Source organism: Lates calcarifer, unplaced genomic scaffold (genome assembly GCF_001640805.2).
Source record: "Lates calcarifer isolate ASB-BC8 unplaced genomic scaffold, TLL_Latcal_v3 _unitig_4821_quiver_1579, whole genome shotgun sequence".
Classification (NCBI taxonomy): Eukaryota; Metazoa; Chordata; class Actinopteri; family Centropomidae; genus Lates; species Lates calcarifer.
In genome coordinates this window covers 1-21,990 of record NW_026117131.1, presented here as the reverse complement: position 1 = coordinate 21,990, position 21,990 = coordinate 1, and the positions used below count along the sequence as shown (strand labels likewise).

The following is a 21,990-nucleotide window of genomic DNA, read 5'->3' as shown; positions in this document are numbered from 1 at the left end:
CTAAGAGCTTTGTAGTAAATCAAACATACACACTTTCTTCATTCAGCTTTTCTTTAGTAAAGGTAATTATAAGAAACATAGAAAACTATTCTGTGGGGTTAGAGTTAAGGATAATTCTATTTAACATGTTTTGTTTAGACGGTAAAACACCACCCACTGACCTGCTTGATCGTCCTTTTTGGCTTTTTCCTCTGGAAGAGCTGGACAGTTTGACAAAGCAGTTATTGGCTTGGTTCAGCTCTTGTCTCTGCTCACAGACAAATAAATAAAATTCATCTTTGTCTTTTGAAAATACTCACCACAGCTCTGGTCAGAGCCATCATGGCACAAACGAGCACCCACACGGTCAGCATCTTCACGGTGGGGAACGAGAGACAGAGCAGCTCATAAATATCATGACTTATCTCATCATCTCTGACAGAATGAGGAACTGAGGACAAACAATGCATGAGATAAAGTATAGTCTAAACCTTGAAGGCGCAGTTTGTGATCCACATGTAAATGAAAAGGGAAGCCTTTCAGTCAGATGAAAATTCATCTTTTCACTAGTGCTCCTGAAAACCGCTGTTACTCAAACTTTTCAACTTGCTTTGTAGCAGAGGTGATTGTGCTAAATCAAATTACAAGTTGAAGCAAGTCATGTGACCGTTTTGAACTTTGTATGTAGCTGAACATTAGCTTTTTATTTCAGGTGATTGCATTTCAGCTTCAGAAATCATAAAAGTGGTGTTCATTTGTGGAGATGATCAAAATGTGTTTTCTGAATTAATCCAAAAGACAATGAAAAATCCCATTGGGCTTTTGTCGAGGGAACCAGGGTGATGCTAATCAAATTGCACATTAAACGTCTTTATCATAACATTGTTAACTACTGTGTACTATGTTTATTTGTTGAGTTCAGGAAACTAATTCTCTGCTTCTCACACACGTTCATTCTGCTTTCACATACTACACATCTATTTTCACCTAGTCACACAGTCGATTTACTCTCACATTCATGTATTGTACTTTTTATGGTCCTGTTTATCTTTCTTATTTACATTTACATGTGAGTGTTATCTTAGAACAGACTTGAGAAATAGTGAACCCGTCCTATATGGAGACATTTGTCTTGCAGTAGATGCTATTTTAACTCCTCCTTCTTAGACTGGAAGTTGTAATACTCTCAGATTCTCAGCAGAACTGCACGTATCCTGTGAATCTAATGAGGGAAAGGAGAAGCCACAGAGTTGCACAACAGCTAAAAGACATTTAATGTACTTCTTTAAAAAGGTGAAGTTCCTGCATTTCAGCTGCAACACAGCCCAATATATTTTTTCTTAGTCACAGTAATTGTTGTTTGAAGCTACAGTATGTATGACAAGTATGAAAATAAAGCTCTAATCAACTAAGACAACATACAAACCACAGCTATTTCAGAATTGGTAAAAGTCATCTAATGTCATTTCTTTTAACCTGATGAACAGGTGGTTATGAAAGTACCTAATAAGATCAGAAAAGCGTTTTACTTTACATATAAACTATTATTGTTTATTTATTGGACAAAACAAAGAGTCAGAATGATTATATGTGGTTTTGCAGTGTCTGCAGTGTTTGAGTCAGCTCCATCCAGTGGCTGGAATGGGAGGAATGGGAGGCAGGACAGGTGACTCTACCTGGAGGGTGTGGCCAGAGCAGGAAGAGACAACCTTTGACCTCACATCCTCCTCATGGCTGCTCCAGACACTGCTCCTGCTTTGTTTCATGCAATCCTCAGTTTATCTCTGCAATCCTTGTCTTCAGTTAAGCCCTGACCCTCTGAGAGTTTTGTTTATCTACCGTTTGTAATGAAGACTGTTTTATATTTTGTGGCTAACATCTGTCTGTGGACCTTGGATTGTTTTGGATGTGGAGAGTCAGACATTTTGTCTCAGCCACCATACTGTTTATCAGCAGCAACAAGGATAAGACGTGACTGAAGCTGAGACAGTGAAGACCATGAGATGCTCCAACTGCAGGTTCCACATTAAAAATGTAAGTGCATCTTAAGTTAAAATCAATCTTACATTTATTAAGTAAACTAAACATGAAGGCAGCTATAGAAATAATTCATGTGAAGTTTTATTCTTAATATGACTCCTACTTAAATTTATGAGTATCAATTTACCGATAAGCCTGAAAGACCGTTTTATTCATTTATTTTTTAGTATGACTTGCAGAAAAAATCCTTATCCTTATGACCCTGACCTGTCATTGCCCCAGTGCTTTTTTGAGGAACTCAAATCTCATTTCCTCAAATACTTTTTGTTCAATGTAGAAAAAAAGCTGATAATGATTATCACATAAATCCAACAGGGAGTTGTACAAAGATTTATTTTTTTTTCCTCAGGATGTAATTGTAGATAAACATCTGAGTATCATCCAGTCAGAAATCTTTGTCATTTTCCAGTAGCAGCAAGTTAATTCAAATGAGAAGTTGAAAGCATTATTGCATAACAGTTCATCTTCATGTCTGTGCTGCATCATTTTCACCGTGTCACTGTTTGAAGGCTTCACATAATGCTGAGTCACCAACTTCTTTGTCTTGTGATTTTTATAAAAAACTGAAATGGAAAAAACAGTGTGACAGATATTGCAGTGTACACTGTGGATGATACAGCTCAGAAAGGTGCTATAACGAGGGCTGAGGAGTTAAACAGATCTCTGTATGTGCAGTTCAGCTATCAGCAGTGATGCAGAAAGTGTGAGGTTGATAACTTTTGTGGTTTTTAGTTGAGAACTGCAAGTCAGCACTGTCTGTTAAACTACCTCTGTTTAACTCATCTTCTACTTTAATCAGCAGAGCAGCAGATCATGTAGCTGGTGCAGGACGTACTGTGTTTCATGCTGAATTGTTGTTTGTGCTTGAATGAAGTTCTGTCATAGATTGTGGGATAAAAACGTTGACTAGAGGCAGTGATGTGGACAGAGATTCATTATAATCAGATTTAACATGGAGTCACAGACCACTGCTGAAATTCTTTAATTTGCATAAGATAAGAGATAACAGTTCACTCTGCAGAATAAAGCTGTGCTAAAATCATTATTATCACATTCAATCTGCTCTTACTAAAGGCACAAAACCCCAGCTGTATTATATGAATGGATGGATGTTTCATTCCTAGTGTCCTAGCGTAGCGTTACTGTGATCGAAAAGAAATTAGAATGTAAAATAAGCTTCAGGTTGTAGATGAGACTGACGTCTTCATTATCCTATCTGCCCAGGAATCACATGAGGACGATGCTGCAGACAGACGGGAGTTCAGTGTCACACTGCTGGCCCTCCAAGCATCCACCCATATTTTCTGTAAGTATCAAAAACACTGGAGTCAGGCAGCTCTATATTAAGTGAACCTGTCTAATGACCTGTCACTATGTAAACAGACATGATGTCAATATTCTATGTATAGGAACATTATGTACAACAGTATCACCATTCACAGTAAAAGTATGTAAGTGATCCTGATACATCTGTGCATTTACAGCTGCATTAGTAAGGTGCTAATCAGAGCTAAAGGATAACTCCTTTATTTCTGAACCACAGTTTTTGGATGTAAATATGACTAATAGGTAGAAAAGGTATTTTTGAATTAGTGCAGTAGTCAACAAGAACCAGTATAAAACAAACAAACAAACAAAAAAGTAATCTTACCCTGCAGGACATGGAATACCACTGGATCTTTCTTCTACCAGTGAAAGTCCCACAGTAACACAAACTAACTAACTGATCAAGGCAGTGGTATTGCAGCAGCTCCCATGCTCTGCAGGGTAAAATGACTGTTTTTTCAATGGAGTCTGGTAGTGACTCCACTGACAAAAATACAGAAGTTATCCTTTAACACCATATCAGATACTGCAGTACAGACCATTAGCTGAGTTTATAATCCCAAAGAATATTTACTGTTTGTCATCATTAATACCATTTATGCATTATATTTTCAAGGTTGGTTGATTTACCTCCAAAGTTTATTTGTAGACAGTTGTGCTCCTGCTTTGCAGGCTCTTTAGGACAGAAGGAATAAAATCTCCCGAAACCCATGGGGTCAGTCCAGGACCAAGAGGGATTCTGTGAGGCAGAAGAGGATGTTGTTTGAATCCATACAGAATCTATATATATCTTTTACAAAACAGACATTGTGTAATGATGAATAACGTACGGCTGTTGTTTTATGGCCTCCAACCCACACTTGTCCATGCTCATGTCCAGCACGTTGCATCACTTCATGAATCTGGTCGGCGTGTTGAGCATCAGACACAGATGCAAGGGTTGCCGGCCAGATCCCGCTCTTGGAACGGCAGTTACTCTACAGTGGAGATAAATAGAGTGCAGTGGCCAATATAAACAACCTTGGTAACTGGACGATTAAAGAAGATGACAATTAACCAGGTGTGCGAGAATAGAGAATAGATTACCTCAGCCTGATCCCAAGTCATCTTTGTTGGAACGTAGAGGAGACAGTGAGTATCGTAGTTAGTCCAACCGTCAGGGCAAGAAAAATGTGGAAAATAGTTCTCTGGGGGACAAACACAGCAGAGAGGTGAGTCTCCAGTAGAGTTTACAGAACATATAGGTGCACTTTTTTATGTGTCTGCAGGAGAGCATTGTGAGTGTAATTCATTTTAGTAAAATCTGCCAAAAAATGAATAAGTAAATAAATCCACTAACCCGGGTTAGGCGGTGGTGTCATATAGTCTTCACCTCCATGAACTGGATCAACTGGACAATTTCACATAACAGTTATGCTGTTTTCTTTATGTATCGCTCGTTAAATATATTCATGTGCCAAATGCACATCATTACAAATCAGAGGAAATACACTGAACACTCACCTATGATATGTTCAGATGGCCAAAATTCATTCTCTCCAGGTGGAAGAGCTGGATGGAAAGTTTGACACCAGTGAACGGGAGTAAGTTTATAAATGCAATATAAACCTATTCCTGAAAAAGTCACAGCTTTTAGTAAAAGTAATGATAATACAATATAAATACACTCTGTCACACCTAAAACTTTAAAACCTTTGGACTGCAGCATCACAGAGAAGATATTTTACCTCGACTGTTTTGTATGTAACACCGTCTGCAAAGTAACTAAAGCTGTCAGATAAATGTAAGTGAGTCAGAAGTACAGTATTTCCCTCTGAGATGTGGTGAAATACAAGTAGAAAGTAGAAGAAATATATGAAAGTAAAGTAAATACTGACCGGCAGCTCTGGTCAGAGCTATCAGGGTGCACACAATCAAAGACACAGTCAGAGTCTTCATGGTGGATGGTGCAGATGTTAGAGAGGATGATAACCTTTCAGACAGACAGACAGACATGTTACTCATCCTGCTGCAGGGAGCACACAACTTCCACTGATAATCAGTTCTTTGTTTGAAGGAAAGAAGACAAAACCAACCTGCTGCAGTTTCAGCCGGTAGCTTCAGTCGTCCTGTGTGGAGGATCTGAACAAAGCTGAAGAAATACCAACTCTTAAATACACTTACACAAGTACAACAACAGGAACAGAGGCCATGCACAGTAATAACACAGAGACATGCAAACATTAATTATCTCCAAATATTAAAAGGCGGCACCAGAGAAGCATCATGTTTTATTTGTCAAGATTAAACTCATTATCGGTACGGCTGTTCCACTGGTATTTATCTAGGGATGGTGTTGGCCAAACAATGCCCTTATTCTGTCACCTGACACCTGCTCAATACAAGTAGTCTAATTCAACTTTTAGAAGAAAGGAAAACATTTGCTGTAAAAACAAAGTATATTTCAGTAACTGTGTGAGACAGAGCACCACACCAACCACGAGGACTTGTAAGTTATGACATGCACTGTTCTGGTTTTCTGGCCTGGACACTCCACTCTGATGAGCAGAACTGTTGTCAGTTGGTGGAAATCCAACCAGATCATAAAGGAAAGTGAATTGCACCTATACTAAACAGGTATTCATTGTCCATTGACAAAGTGAAGTTATCAGTGGGCTTGCGTGGGCTTGCTTGCAGAAGAGTAAATCTGGTTCATGTACGATGTTGTTCTGGTGCTTATCAGACATCTAGTTTGGGAGTCTCAGACTGGGTTCACAGTTAACCAGTGATCTGCTTTTTATATGTTATGCAGCAGCTGCAGCCACAGGAGGGAGGGAGTCTGTGTATCCTGTAGTGATTACTGTCAGGGACTGAACTCTACAATAGCTACCAAAATGATGTTGTACAGTATTATTTGATGGAATCACAGACCAACTTATTTTAATGCTCAAGATTTTTATTTTGACATAAGACAAGAGACAGAGAAAGATTATGCTAAAAGCAGTCTTTTTTTTTTTTTAACACGTTCAGTCTGCTCTTTAAACCCAAGACACAGTCCAGCTCCTGTTTATTGTTACATGTCGCTTTGTTCCTTAAGTAGCGTTACAGCAGTAGAGAAGAAATGGATGACATATAGAGATGATACAAGTTGTAAAATACAAGATCGTTCAGGTTATGTGAGACTGAGACGGCTCTTGACTGGTTTCATTTCACGCCTCTGTCAGACGATCAGATTTTCTTGGCACAGACAGACGGGAGAGCAGCTTCACAGTTTCCATCATCCCAGCACTTATTGGCTACAAGGACAGAAAACGGGGGAGCAGTCAATGAACCAAAACCTGACTTTTGTAAGACAACATTAGTGACATTATATACACTGCTCAGCCTCAACATTAAAACCACAGACAGGTGAAGTGAGAATCATTGATCAGCTCACAGGAAGTGCTGTTTCTGTTGGGTGTGCTTGGTCTGCAACAATGTGTAGGTGCCACATGTCAAGTAACATCGACATGGTTTCCCAGCAGAACACTGTATTGTACTGTAACAAGAAGACTAATAATATTTACTTCACCTGTCCATGGTTTAATGTTGCTGCTGATCAGTGTCTGTACATTAATATATGTGCATATATCATTTACAGCCAAAATAAACACTTATAGTTTTAAAGAAGTGGTGAATATGCACCTTAGTGCTTTTACACTTTTTCATGCTTTCAAGGGAAATTTAAATGAGTTACCTGCAAAATTCATTAGAGCACAGTCCTGAGCACCTTGAAAGTCATCAGGCTGTCCCTCACACCAGTTCTCATATTTGAAAGTTGTTCCATCAATCCAGAACCAAAGCTTCTCCTAGAAAACAGAAGAGACAACAGAATGTCATTGTTTTGAGCATACCCTGATATTCTTCCATGTCCCTCCCATAAGAGTCTACAGCCATGCTAACACAGCTGAGTACTTATAGCCTCTGTGGGAAAAGAGCTGGTCACCAGTCTTCCACTGGTTATATATGACCAGGCAACTGTTACCACAGCAGGGGGAGCCACTGAACAAAATAATTCAACTTCTTTGTTCGTCACTGTTGAGGATGAGACACAGAGTAACTGACCTCTCAACTCAAAGGACACAGACACAAGCTATGTTTGAGCAGCACAAGTTGTTTTTTCATGCAGAATGTGTATTGTTTAAGAACCACTTGTACCGACACAACACGCCAAGAATCTGTGTGATTCTGTGTGCAGCACAGAAAGATAATTTAATGTGGAGCTGCTCATTACATGAGAGTCTCTGTTTACTCTTTTCTGTCTGTACAATGCTGCAATAGGAGTATACCTTTTGTGCATCAGAGCCTCCAATCCATGTGGGTCCAGACCCATGACTAGCAACTAATACCACCTTCTGAATCAGCTGGTACTCCTCATCGCTGTGCACAGATGCAAGGTTTGAATTCATGGTCTCACAGTTTTTCTACAGTAGGGACAGACAGACAGTGGAGTTTTAAAAAATGACTGTGTACCCTGAGACAAACACTGAAGAACATCTCTGTGATTACCTGAGCATCAGCCCAACTCATGGCTTTGGAAACATAGAAGAAGCAACGGTCGTAGTACTCAGTCCAACCACAGGGACAAGATGTGGACCTCTTGACCACACGATGCTCCCCTGAAGAGAAACACTGCTTTTACTTCTTTGTTATTTTGGAGGCTGTAAATTTTAACAATTTTATCCTCAGGACATATATATATCATGTAGAAAAGTATTATAGTGGTAACCCTCCCTTTTTTCACAATTTGGGCTGCACATTTGTGGAATTATTGTTACCTTTGGACAGAGCCAGGCTAGCTGTTTCCAGTCTTTGTGCTAAGCTAAGCTAACCAGCTGCTGGCTGTAGCTTCATATTTAGCAAACAAACATGAGAATAACATCAATCTTCCCATCCAACTCTCAGCAGGAGTGCAGAGAAACATATTCCTGAGGGTAGAGAAGGTAATACTGAGTCTCCAGGGAGGTTTAAAGAATATGTAGGTGCAGTTTTTGTGTGTGTCTGCAGTAAAAGTATAATGAATTTTAATTAATTTAACATAAATAAGTACATAAATTGACTGACTTGTTTCAGGCAGTGCTGTTGTTGTCTCAGGTGGTGGTGGTGGTGGTGGTGTTGTCATAAAAGGAAATGGATCAACTGGACAATTTCACACAACAGTTATTAACAAAAAACACCTGCTGTTTTCTTTATTTGTCCCGTGTTATTACATTGCAAATATATTACAAATAAGAAGAAATACACTGAACACTCACCTATTATCATAGGATCCATTGTCCCATGTTCGTTCTCTTCATATGGAAGAGCTGGATGGAAAGTGACACCAGTGAACGGTGGTACAAAAAGTAACCAGAACCTGTACTTAGGTGGAGAGTTGGATAAACAGTCGATATCATTCTTATGTCTGTTAAATATGAAGCAACAGCCAGCAGGTAAATGTAAAGAATATGTAGGTGCAGCTTTTGTGTGTGTCTGCAGTAAAAGTATAATGAATTTTAATTAATTTAACATAAATAAGTACATAAATTGACTGACTTGTTTCAGGCAGTGCTATTGTTATCTCAGGTAGTGATGGTGGTGGTGGTGGTGGTGTCATCGTCATCATAAAAGGAAATGGTTCAACTGGACAATTTCACACAACAGTTATTAACAAAAACCATCTGCTGTTTTCTTTATTTGTCCCATGTTATTATTACATTGCAAATATATTCATGTGCCAAATGGACATTATTTCACATAAGAAGAAATACACTGAACACTCACCTATTATCATAGGATCCATTGTCCCATGTTCGTTCTCTTCATATGGAAGAGCTGGATGGAAAGTGACACCAGTGAACGCTGGTACAAAAAGTAACCAGAGCCTGTACTTAAAGGAATAGTTTAACATACAGTTTTTGTATTTTTCACACCAAGTTTTCCTTTATATGTTGCGAAGATTTTCCTTCTTCTACAGCTAAATAAACCATCTAAACCATGTGGACTGTGTGAAAAATGCAGCATCACAGTGAATGTATTTTATTTGTTGATCATATATACGAAGTAAATACTGACCGGCAGCTCTGGTCAGAGCTATCAGGGTGCACACAATCAAAGACACAGTCAGAGTCTTCATGGTGGATGGTGCAGATGTTAGAGAGGATGATAACCTTTCAGACAGACAGACAGACATGTTACTCATCCTGCTGCAGGGAGCACACAACTTCCACTGATAATCAGTTCTTTGTTTGAAGGAAAGAAGACAAAACCAACCTGCTGCAGTTTCAGCCGGTAGCTTCAGTCGTCCTGTGTGGAGGATCTGAACAAAGCTGAAGAAATACCAACTCTTAAATACACTTACACAAGTACAACAACAGGAACAGAGGCCATGCACAGTAATAACACAGAGACATGCAAACATTATCTCCAAATATTAAAAGGCGGCACCAGAGAAGCATCATGTTTTATTTGTCAAAGAAAGTAACTTCTTGTTATTATTTCACTTTTATTTATGTAGTGATGGTGTTGGTCCAACAACGCCCTTACTCTGTCTCATATACTGGGAAAAACTCACCTGACACCTGCCCAAAACAAGCAGTTTAATTCAACTTTTAGAAGAAAGGAAAACATTTGCTATAAAAACAAAGTATATTTCAGTAGCAGTGTGAGACAGAGCACCACACCAACCACGAGGACTTGAGCTATAAGTTATAACATCTTAAAGGAAAGTGAATTACACTTATACTAAACAGGTGGTCAGAAAATCACCTCCACATACACACTGCTCGGTGTCTGCAGGATGTTTAAAGAATAAATCCAGTAATTTTTTTAACCTGGGCCTTATTTTCCTGGGTTCATGTCTGTGTGGGACATGAGCATGGAGTGTGGGTATAGAATTCATCAGTACACAATATCTGGCAGTTTTGTGAAAAATATACTACTATTAATATGAATTCAAATAACACTCTTTTCTGCCTCACAGAATCCCTCTTGGACCTGGACTGACCCCTCGGGTATCCATCTGTTTAATGACTTCTGTCCTAAAGAGCCTGTAAAGCAAAACACTGTCACAAGAATGAATAAAGAAAGTGATACTCAGTGCTGCAGAATTTTATATGCATTAAAGGTTAACTTCTGTATTTTATTTTTGTATTTCAGATCACATTTTCAAATTTTTTTTAATTGGTGCAGTGCTGAGTAGGGACAGTGTACCTGGTAGAAAAGTACAATTGTCCACGTCAATGGACGCCCACTAAAGTTCTTGTTTTTGCCATCGACAAACTCTGATTGTGTGTGACAACATTGTGCATAGGATTCCTACAGAGATAGACTGTTTTATTTAAGTAAGATCCTTTTTATAAAGTGTAATTTTATGTCACAGAACATGGAAGTTGCATCTCTCCACAAAGCTCTGAAAGCAAGATACAAAGCAAAGTTATCAGTGGGCTTGTGTTGTATTTCCAGCCACTGCAGAGGAATAAATCTTGTTCATGTACGATGTTGTTCTTCCACTGGTGCTTATCAGGCCTCTAGAACTAAATGTTAACACATGTTTTGTGAATTAGCATGCTGACCTGATAATAGCACCAGATTAAAAGTTAGCATGTCACCAGACTTATTACAGTTCATCCTGTTGATACATCTCTCTCAGTACCACAAATGTCACTGTTACAGTGGTGCTGGAGAAAAAGTCAGGAGATCTCTGAGGAGGATCCATCCTCTGTGCAGCACCATGTCCCTCCCACATCCACGCCATGAGGTACATGGTGTCAACAGCATCCACTCATTATTAATGTTTATCTTCTGAGGAAGTTTGCAGTGTAGCGTACTGTAGCAAACAGATCAGATAAACACTGGTTTGTCAAATGATGATTTACTTCTATTTGTACATCAGGTTTTCCAAAATCTACATATTTACACATCCGAGAAAAAATTCAACCATGCATGTGGTTCATGTTTTTGACTGCAGTCAACAGTAATAACATACCAATTTAACTGGTGACACTGTTTTGGTCTTCAGTTGGTATCAGGATGTTGGATCCTGGTTGGCTGTGTCATTGATTGTCACATGTCCAAGTTGGCAAACTCTCAGGGAGGTGGACATGATAGGATTCTTAGGAAACAGTCACATGGCAGCATTCTGCCGGATGTTTTGTCAGGCAGACTAGGAGTGGTGTCACTGTGTATACCTTTCTGGAAGCAGAGCTTTCCAGTTTTACCTGAAACCAACCTCGGTTCATGAAAAGCAACTTTTGTCACCTTAGTGAAATGTCTCGACAGCTAGTGGCTGCATCTCCATGATGAAACGTGGTCCTTGATATATTAAGTGTCAACATTTTTGTGATAGATTATTATTTCCTCTTTATGTTTGGCCCTAAGCAGACACATAGATGAATCACAATGAATATATAATAATGTCAGTTTACCAACAAGATGCTGAACATTAGACTCTGTAGACAGGTCTTGAATGAAGCATCTGTACGTTCCCTCATCTGAGAGTTTGACTTTGGAGAATTTCAGTGAAATGTTTCTGAGCTTCAGTTCATCAGTGAAGAATGTGTTCATTTAATATAGAAGACACAGTCATCACAAAAATAATGTTAATGGGTAATTATGTCAAGCTGGTCTGCTTGCTGCTGAATATGATGTTTGAGCTGTTAAAGAGACACAGTTCTTTACTTGGTCTTTACTTGCACATTACAGGTTCATGAATCAAGGAATCAAAGTTCTGGAGTGATTTAAAGGTTAGTTCACAGATCAAATTTCTGTGGGTGACTTATTGACCACAACCGGTCCAAAATCATGTTTGTATGTACATAAATTATAAATCAAAGTTCAGGATCACATTTTTAAAAAAGACTCTGAGACCAGTTTGTTTCAGTACTCCAGTTTTTAATAAGATTGTTGCTCAAAGCGTTCTCTTCATTACACATTCAGTCTTCTCAGAGAGGAGCTCCAGCTCCCGTTCACGTCACTTGTCGCTTCGTCCCTTCAGTAGCGTTACAGCAGAGAATCAAAGATGTGATTACACATGAGACCGATTACACAAAGACTCTCTCATCCAACCATGTTTGTGTGTTTGGTAGGTACATGACACTCGGCTCAGGAGCTTTGAGGGACGCTGGCACAGACTGATGGGAGGACAACTGAACACAGGAAGTCATTCCAGCAATGGCTCTCTGTGAACACAAGAAACACTGGAGTCAGTCAGAGCCACAAAAACCAGAACCTAACACAGTCGACTGAACTTGACTGAAGAACGATTCAATGTTAATGAAAGAAAAGTAAGTTTAAAATTCAAACATGCAAAACTGTTATTTGCTTTTCCTGTCTCATTTACATCAGTCAGACATCAGGGTAAATAATATGTTGTGATTTACCGTTAGCATTAATCTGTAAACAAGACTCGGCACCAGCAAAATTGTCTGGTTCTCCTTCACACCAGGAGTTGAATTCAAAACTGCTGCCGTCACTCCAGAGCCAGATACCCTCCTAGAAAACAAGAGAGAACAGAACAGATGTGTAAGTCAAAGAGTGTCACTCTCATTAGTCGGACGATCACAATCAGTTGTTACTTCCAGAAGAAGAAAAGTGTTTCATCAAGAGCCTTCCAGGATTATGTAACGTTTACTGAGTGTTTTCTCTGAGTCAGTTCCAAACTAACTGATATCAGTCATCAGCTGCATTTTGTTCAAACAAATGACTAAAAAGTTTGATGTGAACTTCACAATTAGCATTTGAAGAGTAGTTATGATTTCAGTCGACCAAGGCTTCCTTCAGTCAGCCCTGCAGATAAGACCTTTTATTATTTATGATAAATTACCTTTTGACAGTCAGAGCCTCCAACCCATGTTGCTGGATGACCTCCGGTGTGTGCATTCACCACAGCCTGAATGTGTTTGTACTCCTCCTCGTTGTGGACCGATGCAAGGTGTCCTTTCTTGAGCAGACAGTTTTTCTACAGTGGAGATGAACAGACAGATGTGAAGCTGCACATGTGGTGGATTCCTCCACCAACAGGAGGATGTGGTAGAGGAAGTAATGAAGGGCTATCTGCGTTTAAACATGCAATGAATCCCTGATTACCTCAGCATCAGCCCAACTCATCTCTGTTGACACGAACAGGAAACAGCGACCATTGAACTCAGACCAACCAATTTCACAGGAGGGAGCCACTTTTTCTACTAAAGATGTGGTGCTGTCGTCTAATGAAGAAATATAGACAGTTGTGATTACTGTAATGATACGACAGTTGATGTGGTTCATGGGTTCCTTGAAGTCTGATACTCACCCTCTGCAACACTGACATCTACTAAAGATGTGGTGCTGTTGTCTAATGAAGAAATACAGACAGTTGTGATTACTGTAATGATACGACAGTTGATGTGGATCCTGGGTTCCTTGAAGTCTGATACTCACCATCAGCACTGGCCAGAGCCATCATGGCACAAACAAGAAGAGACACAGTCAGCATCCTGGTAGATGTTGAAGAGGGCAAAGAGATGAGAACAAACCAGCTGAGGAATGACCTTCGCTTCTTCTTTCTCAGTGTCAGCCTGTGGTCCTCTTATATACACCAGCACCTACTGATGGGTGTCGTGTTTTTTTTTTAAAAGTTCATCAGACTTAAAGTCAGTCAACGAATCAAAGGGCATCACATCCCACACTGTTGTTTTTTTCGAGTCAACATTTTAGTGAGTCATAAAACCTTATCAGCTTCAAGTACATTAATCTGCTCCAACAGATATTAGTCCACTCACATCTAAAAATGTTTCTGAATGATGAACCAATGCATATCAAGGAAATACTGAAATAATCTCAATAAAATCTGTGCAGTCTCACATGTTTAGTGTAAATTGTCACATGACCAGAGCAGTTTACTTCCTGGTCCATGAGAGGACCAGGAAGTAAACTTGTGTGAGCATTTTGTGTGATCATAGAGAGAGTAAACATGTTGATGGCAACAAGAGTAACACAGTGCACCTGGGTATAGACGTACTTATAAACATACATGGTTCTTGTTCAAACTTTCTACTCTTTGTTGAAGTTTTGCCTTGACCCCGAAAAGATGAGAACAAACCAGCCTCTTCTTTCTCAGTATCAGCTCTGCTTTTCTTATACACACCAACATTTATTGATAGATGTCATGTCATTTTTTAAAAGTTCATTAGTCTGAAAGTTGGTCAACAAATCAAAGGGCATCACATCCCACGCTGTTGGTTTGTCTGGTCCACATCTTAGTGAATCATGAATCTTATCTTTTCAGTAGAAAGAAAGAACTGAAAAATGTCTTGTTAAATAAGTTTAAAAGGGAAAAAACTTGATGTGTTGACACAGAAAGTCTGGATTGTATTTGTTTTTGTCTTTATCACATTTATGTGAGCTCACATTTTTCCCTTTAGAGGGATTTTTAATTCAGATGTCATCATTTTGTATCGGTTATAAAAATTCTATTCATAACAACATACAGGCCGGTGTGTTTTATTAAAGTCTAGACCTGCGCTGCTTTGATACATGATCAGTATCAGGACGAACTACAGCTGGACATAAATGAAAGACAAACAGACGTGTGTTTCTTCGGTGACCGGATGAGCCAGGTCCGCACACCTCCTTCAGACTTTCACCGTTTGGCAAGGACTTCAGAAACTGATTAACAGGTATGTAACTTGCATTTAAATAAATGTTGTGTTTCATGTGTTTGGATTAGACTTTATATCACTTATTTAAAGGTCAACAGTTGTGTGGTCTCTTTAGCCACAAACATGTCTTTCGATGTCCCTTTGTACAGAGTCAAAGTATAACTGAAGGACTTCGTCTTCACACAGTGTAGGAAAGTGTTTATTTGTTTGAAAAATAATTCAGTAATTATTTTAAAAGAGTCATGAGACTCAAATACAAATCACGTTTGGATTCACACGTTACCGTTTTTTTTCATTCATGTACCTTGTGTGTCCACCCGAGCTAGAGATATAGGAACTTTACCTTATGGACCAGTAGGGGGCGCAGCTGCAACAGCTTGAAGTGACTGTGCATCAATATCATACATCTGTAGCTTCTTTTTTTCATCAGATATTGAACTGCTGAAAGGTTCAAACTCTGGAAGAAATGACAGACTCCAAAGATGTTACAGAGCAGAATTATCTGCAGTTTTTGCTTCAACTTTTCCTGTTGTTTTATTTCTGTTTTCAGAACCTCCAGGATGCTTCATGTGAAAGACAGACAGGCCTTTAACTTTCAGTTTGGTGTCTTCACTGGTTTTGCCTGCTGTCATCCTGATCCCCTCATGCAGAGGTAAATTACACACATGTCTAACTGCCTGGTTTATGTCAACCTTTTAACTGATAGATTATCAAAGCTGTTGTCCATTTATCTGTCAAATGACAATTAATTGATGGATTGTTTCAGCAAAAAATTACACTGAAACTGGGCAGTTTCAGTGTAATTTTTTTCTAATAAACTATCACCTATCAGACATTTTTTAAAAGCACTTAAGTGTCAGTTTTCATTCCATATCAAATGTTGCTAGTGTCAGGGACCTCCTCTTTTACTTTCAACACATTTACTTAAGATCTGTAAACCAGTCATGCATAAGGTTATTAAAAAACAGTGTAGTTTATTTTGAAATCAGCCGAATGAATAATTCTGTGTTTGCATGTTGCATGTTGTTGATGTCAGTGGGACAGTCTGAGGTCCTAGTTTTAGTCCAGTGTCTTTGTTTCCTCTCCTTCCAGGACAGTCGCAGGTGATTTGTTCACCTCAGCCAATCATAGCCCTGGCTAGTGATGATGTTGTGTTTTCATGTCACCTTGAACCTCCTATCAGTGCCGGTTCCAGGACAGCGGAGTGGACCAGACCTGGTTTGGACCCAGAGTACATCCATGTCCACCAAGATGGACGACTGTTGCATGATGTTTGACCTGTTTAAGAGACACAACATCTGCACAATGTGACAGCAGACCTGCTCCACTGCGCCCCCTTCTGGTCTTTATCCACACATTACAGGTTCATGTGCACAAGGGGCTCAAAGGTTAGTTGTAGTAAAATATGCAGGGCTGCATGTTGTGATAAATATGACAGGAAAAATGGGAGCTCACATTCAGGCTGATTTAATTTTACAGAAAAATCTCTTGCAGATGTATAAAAACACTCTGCTTCTGCAGTGTTGGATAAAGAATCTGTGAATATTTAGATATTGCTCATTTGCAGAGGTTTAACTGCTGGGCACTAGATGAAGGTTTCAAGTTTTCTACATCTCATTTGTGTGGGTGACATGTTGACCACAACTGGTCTAAAATCATGTTTTTATGTACATAAATTATAAATCAAAGTTCAGGATCACATTTTTAAAAAAGACTCTGAGACCAGTTTGTTTCAGTACTCCAGTTTTTAATAAGATTGTTGCTTAAAGCGTTCTCTTCATTACACATTCAGTCTTCTCAGAGAGGAGCTCCAGCTCCCATTCACGTCACTTGTCGCTTCGTCCCTTCAGTAGCGTTACAGCAGAGAATCAAAGATGTGATTACACATGAGACCGATTACACAAAGACTCTCTCATCCAACCATGTTTGTGTGTTTGGTAGGTACATGACACTCGGCTCAGGAGCTTTGAGGGACGCTGGCACAGACTGATGGGAGGACAGTTGAACACGGGAAGTCATTCCAGCAATGGCTCTCTGTGAACACAAGAAACACTGGAGTCAGTCAGAGCCACAAAAACCAGAACCTGACACAGTCGACTGAACTTGACTGAAGAACGATTCAATGTTAATGAAAGAAAAGTAAGGTTAAAATTCAAACATGCAAAACTGTTATTTGCTTTTCCTGTCTCATTTACATCAGTCAGACATCAGGGTAAATAATATGTTGTGATTTACCGTTAGCATTAATCTGTAAACAAGACTCGGCACCAACATAATTGTCTGGTTGTCCTTCACACCAGGAGTCAAATTCAAAACCGCTGCCGTCACTCCAGAGCCAGATACCCTCCTAGAAGACGAGAGAACAGAACAAATGTGTAAGTCAAAGAGTGTCACTCTCATTAGTCGGACGATCACAATCAGTTGTTACTTCCAGAAGAAGAAAAGTGTTTCATCAAGAGCCTTCCAGGATTATGTAACGTTTACTGAGTGTTTTCTCTGAGTCAGTTCCAAACTAACTGACATCAGTCATCAGCTGCATTTTGTTCAAACAAATGACTAAAAATTTGGATGTGAACTTCACAATTAGCATTTAAAGAGTAGTTATGATTTCAGTCGACCAAGGCTTCCTTCAGTCAGCCCTGCAGATAAGACCTTTTATTATTTATGATAAATTACCTTTTGACAGTCAGAGCCTCCAACCCATGTTGTTGGATGACCTCCGGTGTGTGCATTCACCACAGCCTGAATGTGTTTGTACTCCTCCTCGTTGTGGACCGATGCAAGGTGTCCTTTCTTGTGCAGACAGTTTTTCTACAGTGGAGATGAACAGACAGATGTGAAGCTGCACATGTGGTGGATTCCTCCACCAACAGGAGGATGTGGTAGAGGAAGTAATGAAGGGCTATCTGCGTTTAAACATGCAATGAATCCCTGATTACCTCAGCATCAGCCCAACTCATCTCTGTTGACACGAACAGGAAACAGCGACCATTGAACTCAGACCAACCAATTTCACAGGAGGGAGCCACTTCTTCTTTTTTAGATGTGGTGCTGTCGTCTAATGAAGAAATATAGACAGTTGTGATTACTGTAATGATACAACAGTTGATGTGGTTCCTGGGTTCCTTGAAGTCTGATACTCACCCTCTGCAGCATTGACATCTAAAGATGTGGTGCTGTTGTCTAATGAAGAAATATAGACAGTTGTGATTACTGTAATGATACGACAGTTGATGTGGTTCCTGGGTTCCTTGAAGTCTGATACTCACCCTCTGCAGCATTGACATCTAAAGATGTGGTGCTGTTGTCTAATGAAGAAATACAGACAGTTGTGATTAATGTAATGATACGACAGTTGATGTGGTTCCTGGGTTCCTTGAAGTCTGATACTCACCCTCTGCAACACTGACATCTACTATAGATGTGGTGCTGTTGTCTAATGAAGAAATACAGACAGTTGTGATTACTGTAATGATACGACAGTTGATGTGGATCCTGGGTTCCTTGAAGTCTGATACTCACCATCAGCACTGGCCAGAGCCATCACGGCACAAACAAGAAGAGACACAGTCAGCATCCTGGTAGATGTTGAAGAGGGCAAAGAGATGAGAACAAACCAGCTGAGGAATGACCTTCGCTTCTTCTTTCTCAGTGTCAGCCTGTGGTCCTCTTATATACACCAGCACCTATTGATGGGTGTCGTGTTTTTTTTTAAAAAGTTCATCAGACTTAAAGTCAGTCAACGAATCAAAGGGCATCACATCCCACACTGTTGTTTTTTTCAAGTCAATATTTTAGTGAGTCATAAAACCTTATCAGCTTCAAGTACATTAATCTGCTCCAACAGATGTTAGTCCACTCACATCTAAAAATGTTTCTGAATGATGAACCAATGCATATCAAGGAAATACTGAAATAATCTCAATAAATCTGTGCAGTCTCACATGTTTAGTGTAAATTGTCACATGACCAGAGCAGTTTACTTCCTGGTCCATGAGAGGACCAGGAAGTAAACTTGTGTGAGCATTTTGTGTGATCATAGAGAGAGTAAACATGTTGATGGCAACAAGAGTAACACAGTGCACCTGGGTATAGACGTACTTATAAACATACATGGTTCTTGTTCAAACTTTCTACTCTTTGTTGAAGTTTTGCCTTGACCCCGAAAAGATGAGAACAAACCAGCCTCTTCTTTCTCAGTATCAGCTCTGCTTTTCTTATACACACCAACATTTATTGATAGATGTCATGTCATTTTTTTAAAAGTTCATTAGTCTGAAAGTTGGTCAACAAATCAAAGGGCATCACATCCCACGCTGTTGGTTGTTCTGGTCCACATCTTAGTGAATCATGAATCTTATCTTTTCAGTAGAAAGAAAGAACTGAAAAATGTCTCGTTAAATAAGTTTAAAAGGGAAGAAACTTGATGTGTTGACACAGAAAGTCTGGATTGTATTTGTTTTTGTCTTTATCACATTTATGTGAGCTCACATTTTTCCCTTTAGAGGGATTTTTAATTCAGATGTCATCATTTTGTATCGGTTATAAAAATTCTATTCATAACAACATACAGGCCGGTGTGTTTTATTAAAGTCTAGACCTGCGCTGCTTTGATACATGATCAGTATCAGGACGAACTACAGCTGGACATAAGTGAAAGACAAACAGACGTGTGTTTCTTCGGTGACCGGATGAGCCAGGTCCGCCCACCTCCTTCAGACTTTCACCGTTCGGCAAGGACTTCAGAAACTGATTAACAGGTATGTAACCTGCATTTAAATAAATGTTGTGTTTCATGTGTTTGGATTAGACTTTATATCACTTATTTAAAGGTCAACAGTTGTGTGGTCTCTTTAGCCACAAACATGTCTTTCGATGTCCCTTTGTACAGAGTCAAAGTATAACTGAAGGACTTCGTCTTCACACAGTGTAGGAAAGTGTTTATTTGTTTGAAAAATAATTCAGTAATTATTTTAAAAGAGTCATGAGACTCAAATACAAATCACGTTTGGATTCACACGTTACCGTTTTTTTTTCATTCATGTACCTTGTGTGTCCACCCGAGCTAGAGATATAGGAACTTTACCTTATGGACCAGTAGGGGGCGCAGCTGCAACAGCTTGAAGTGACTGTGCATCAATATCATACATCTGTAGCTTCTTTTTTTCATCAGATATTGAACTGCTGAAAGGTTCAAACTCTGGAAGAAATGACAGACTCCAAAGATGTTACAGAGCAGAATTATCTGCAGTTTTTGCTTCAACTTTTCCTGTTGTTTTATTTCTGTTTTCAGAACCTCCAGGATGCTTCATGTGAAAGACAGACAGGCCTTTAACTTTCAGTTTGGTGTCTTCACTGGTTTTGCCTGCTGTCATCCTGATCCCCTCATGCAGAGGTAAATTACACACATGTCTAACTGCCTGGTTTATGTCAACCTTTTAACTGATAGATTATCAAAGCTGTTGTCCATTTATCTGTGAAATGACAATTAATTGATGGATTGTTTTCAGCAAAAAATTACACTGAAACTGGGCAGTTTCAGTGTAATTTCTTTCTAATAAACTGTCACCTATCAGACATTTTTTAAAAGCACTTAAGTGTCAGTTTTCATTCCATATCAAATGTTGCTAGTGTCAGGGACCTCCTCTTTTACTTTCAACACATTTACTTAAGATCTGTAAACCAGTCATGCATAAGGTTATTAAAAAACAGTGTAGTTTATTTTTGAAATCAGCCGAATGAAATAATTCTGTGTTTGCATGTTGCATGTTGTTGATGTCAGTGGGACAGTCTGAGGTCCTAGTTTTAGTCCAGTGTCTTTGTTTCCTCTCCTTCCAGGACAGTCGCAGGTGATTTGTTCACCTCAGCCAATCATAGCCCTGGCTGAGTGATGATGTTGTGTTTTCATGTCACCTTGAACCTCCTATCAGTGGCCGTTCCAGGACAGCGGAGTGGACCAGACCTGGTTTGGACCCAGAGTACATCCATGTCCACCAAGATGGACGACTGTTGCATGATGTTTGAGCTGTTTAAGAGACACAACATCTGCACAATGTGACAGCAGACCTGCTCCACTGCGCCCCCTTCTGGTCTTTATCCACACATTACAGGTTCATGTGCACAAGGGGCTCAAAGGTTAGTTGTAGTAAAATATGCAGGGCTGCATGTTGTGATAAATATGACAGGAAAAATGGGAGCTCACATTCAGGCTGATTTAATTTTACAGAAAAATCTCTTGCAGATGTATAAAAACACTCTGCTTCTGCAGTGTTGGATAAAGAATCTGTGAAATTTAGATATTGCTCATTTGCAGAGGTTTAACTGCTGGGCACCAGATGAAGGTTTCAAGTTTTCTACATCTCATTTGTGTGGGTGACATGTTGACCACAACTGGTCCAAAATCATGTTTTTATGTACATAAATTATAAATCAAAGTTCAGGATCACATTTTTAAAAAAGACTCTGAGACCAGTTTGTTTCAGTACTCCAGTTTTTAATAAGATTGTTGCTCAAAGCGTTCTCTTCATTACACATTCAGTCTTCTCAGAGAGGAGCTCCAGCTCCCGTTCACGTCACTTGTCGCTTCGTCCCTTCAGTAGCGTTACAGCAGAGAATCAAAGATGTGATTACACATGAGACCGATTACACAAAGACTCTCTCATCCAACCATGTTGTGTGTTTGGTAGGTACATGACACTCGCTCAGGAGCTTTGAGGGACGCTGGCACAGACTGATGGGAGGACAGTTGAACACGGGAAGTCATTCCAGCAATGGCTCTCTGTGAACACAAGAAACACTGGAGTCAGTCAGAGCCACAAAAACCAGAACCTGACACAGTCGACTGAACTTGACTGAAGAACGATTCAATGTTAATGAAAGAAAAGTAAGTTTAAAATTCAAACATGCAAAACTGTTATTTGCTTCTCCTGTCTCATTTACATCAGTCAGACATCAGGGTAAATAATATGTTGTGATTTACCGTTAGCATTAATCTGTAAACAAGACTCGG

At 39.4% G+C, this 21,990-nt stretch overlaps 4 protein-coding genes and 3 long non-coding RNA genes across 14 annotated transcripts; 3 read left to right on the top strand and 4 right to left on the bottom strand.

Annotated features, from left to right (window-relative positions):
* The first annotated feature begins 1,657 nt into the window (after positions 1 to 1,657).
* Positions 1,658 to 10,660, top strand: LOC108902428 (uncharacterized). Its single transcript, XR_001964075.2, has 3 exons — positions 1,658 to 2,013; positions 3,244 to 3,325; positions 10,325 to 10,660. It is a non-coding gene; the product is annotated as an uncharacterized LOC108902428 (long non-coding RNA).
* On the bottom strand, positions 2,986 to 9,656 carry LOC108902427 (type-2 ice-structuring protein). Of its 2 annotated transcripts, none has more exons than XM_051068564.1 (8): positions 9,535 to 9,656; positions 5,223 to 5,331; positions 4,849 to 4,896; positions 4,685 to 4,735; positions 4,432 to 4,532; positions 4,176 to 4,322; positions 3,976 to 4,084; positions 2,986 to 3,323 (listed from the first exon to the last, which is right to left on the bottom strand). In XM_051068564.1, the coding sequence occupies exons 2-8, from the start codon at positions 5,281 to 5,283 to the stop codon at positions 3,247 to 3,249; spliced, it is 594 nt and encodes a 197-aa protein (XP_050924521.1). In that variant the 5' UTR covers positions 5,284 to 5,331; positions 9,535 to 9,656; the 3' UTR covers positions 2,986 to 3,246. The 2 variants fall into 2 exon arrangements, with proteins under 2 accessions (XP_050924521.1, XP_018559794.1); XM_018704278.2 differs by lacking the exon at positions 9,535 to 9,656 and adding an exon at positions 5,421 to 5,575 and having other exon boundaries at positions 5,223 to 5,317.
* On the bottom strand, positions 6,260 to 9,752 carry LOC108902426 (type-2 ice-structuring protein-like). 5 transcript variants are annotated; one of them, XM_018704274.2, is made up of 10 exons: positions 9,616 to 9,752; positions 9,418 to 9,512; positions 9,127 to 9,177; positions 8,899 to 8,985; positions 8,619 to 8,669; positions 8,428 to 8,502; positions 7,873 to 7,982; positions 7,653 to 7,787; positions 7,061 to 7,172; positions 6,260 to 6,620 (listed from the first exon to the last, which is right to left on the bottom strand). In XM_018704274.2, the coding sequence occupies exons 2-10, from the start codon at positions 9,476 to 9,478 to the stop codon at positions 6,553 to 6,555; spliced, it is 750 nt and encodes a 249-aa protein (XP_018559790.1). In that variant the 5' UTR covers positions 9,479 to 9,512; positions 9,616 to 9,752; the 3' UTR covers positions 6,260 to 6,552. The 5 variants fall into 5 exon arrangements, with proteins under 5 accessions (XP_018559790.1, XP_050924519.1, XP_018559792.1 ...); XM_051068562.1 differs by lacking the exon at positions 8,428 to 8,502; XM_018704276.2 differs by lacking the exons at positions 8,428 to 8,502; positions 8,619 to 8,669.
* Positions 10,661 to 12,213: 1,553 nt separating the features above from the next.
* LOC108902432 (type-2 ice-structuring protein-like) lies at positions 12,214 to 13,923 on the bottom strand. The gene is made up of 6 exons (XM_018704286.2): positions 13,762 to 13,923; positions 13,634 to 13,675; positions 13,429 to 13,547; positions 13,166 to 13,300; positions 12,723 to 12,834; positions 12,214 to 12,521 (listed from the first exon to the last, which is right to left on the bottom strand). The coding sequence occupies exons 1-6, from the start codon at positions 13,814 to 13,816 to the stop codon at positions 12,445 to 12,447; spliced, it is 540 nt and encodes a 179-aa protein (XP_018559802.1). The 5' UTR covers positions 13,817 to 13,923; the 3' UTR covers positions 12,214 to 12,444.
* A 924-nt stretch (positions 13,924 to 14,847) lies between these two features.
* On the top strand, positions 14,848 to 16,252 carry LOC108902433 (uncharacterized). Its single transcript, XR_001964077.2, has 3 exons — positions 14,848 to 14,999; positions 15,532 to 15,633; positions 16,074 to 16,252. It is a non-coding gene; the product is annotated as an uncharacterized LOC108902433 (long non-coding RNA).
* A 455-nt stretch (positions 16,253 to 16,707) lies between these two features.
* Positions 16,708 to 18,671, bottom strand: LOC108902430 (type-2 ice-structuring protein-like). Of its 3 annotated transcripts, XM_018704279.2 has the most exons (8): positions 18,504 to 18,671; positions 18,376 to 18,417; positions 18,251 to 18,289; positions 18,126 to 18,164; positions 17,921 to 18,039; positions 17,658 to 17,792; positions 17,217 to 17,328; positions 16,708 to 17,015 (listed from the first exon to the last, which is right to left on the bottom strand). In XM_018704279.2, exons 1-8 carry the CDS (start codon positions 18,556 to 18,558, stop codon positions 16,939 to 16,941), a joined length of 618 nt encoding a protein of 205 aa, XP_018559795.1. In that variant the 5' UTR covers positions 18,559 to 18,671; the 3' UTR covers positions 16,708 to 16,938. The 3 variants fall into 3 exon arrangements, with proteins under 3 accessions (XP_018559795.1, XP_018559796.1, XP_018559798.1); XM_018704280.2 differs by lacking the exon at positions 18,126 to 18,164; XM_018704282.2 differs by lacking the exon at positions 18,251 to 18,289.
* Positions 18,672 to 19,325: 654 nt separating this feature from the next.
* Positions 19,326 to 20,864, top strand: LOC108902434 (uncharacterized). The gene is made up of 3 exons (XR_001964078.2): positions 19,326 to 19,741; positions 20,275 to 20,376; positions 20,820 to 20,864. It is a non-coding gene; the product is annotated as an uncharacterized LOC108902434 (long non-coding RNA).
* The last annotated feature ends 1,126 nt before the right edge of the window (positions 20,865 to 21,990 follow it).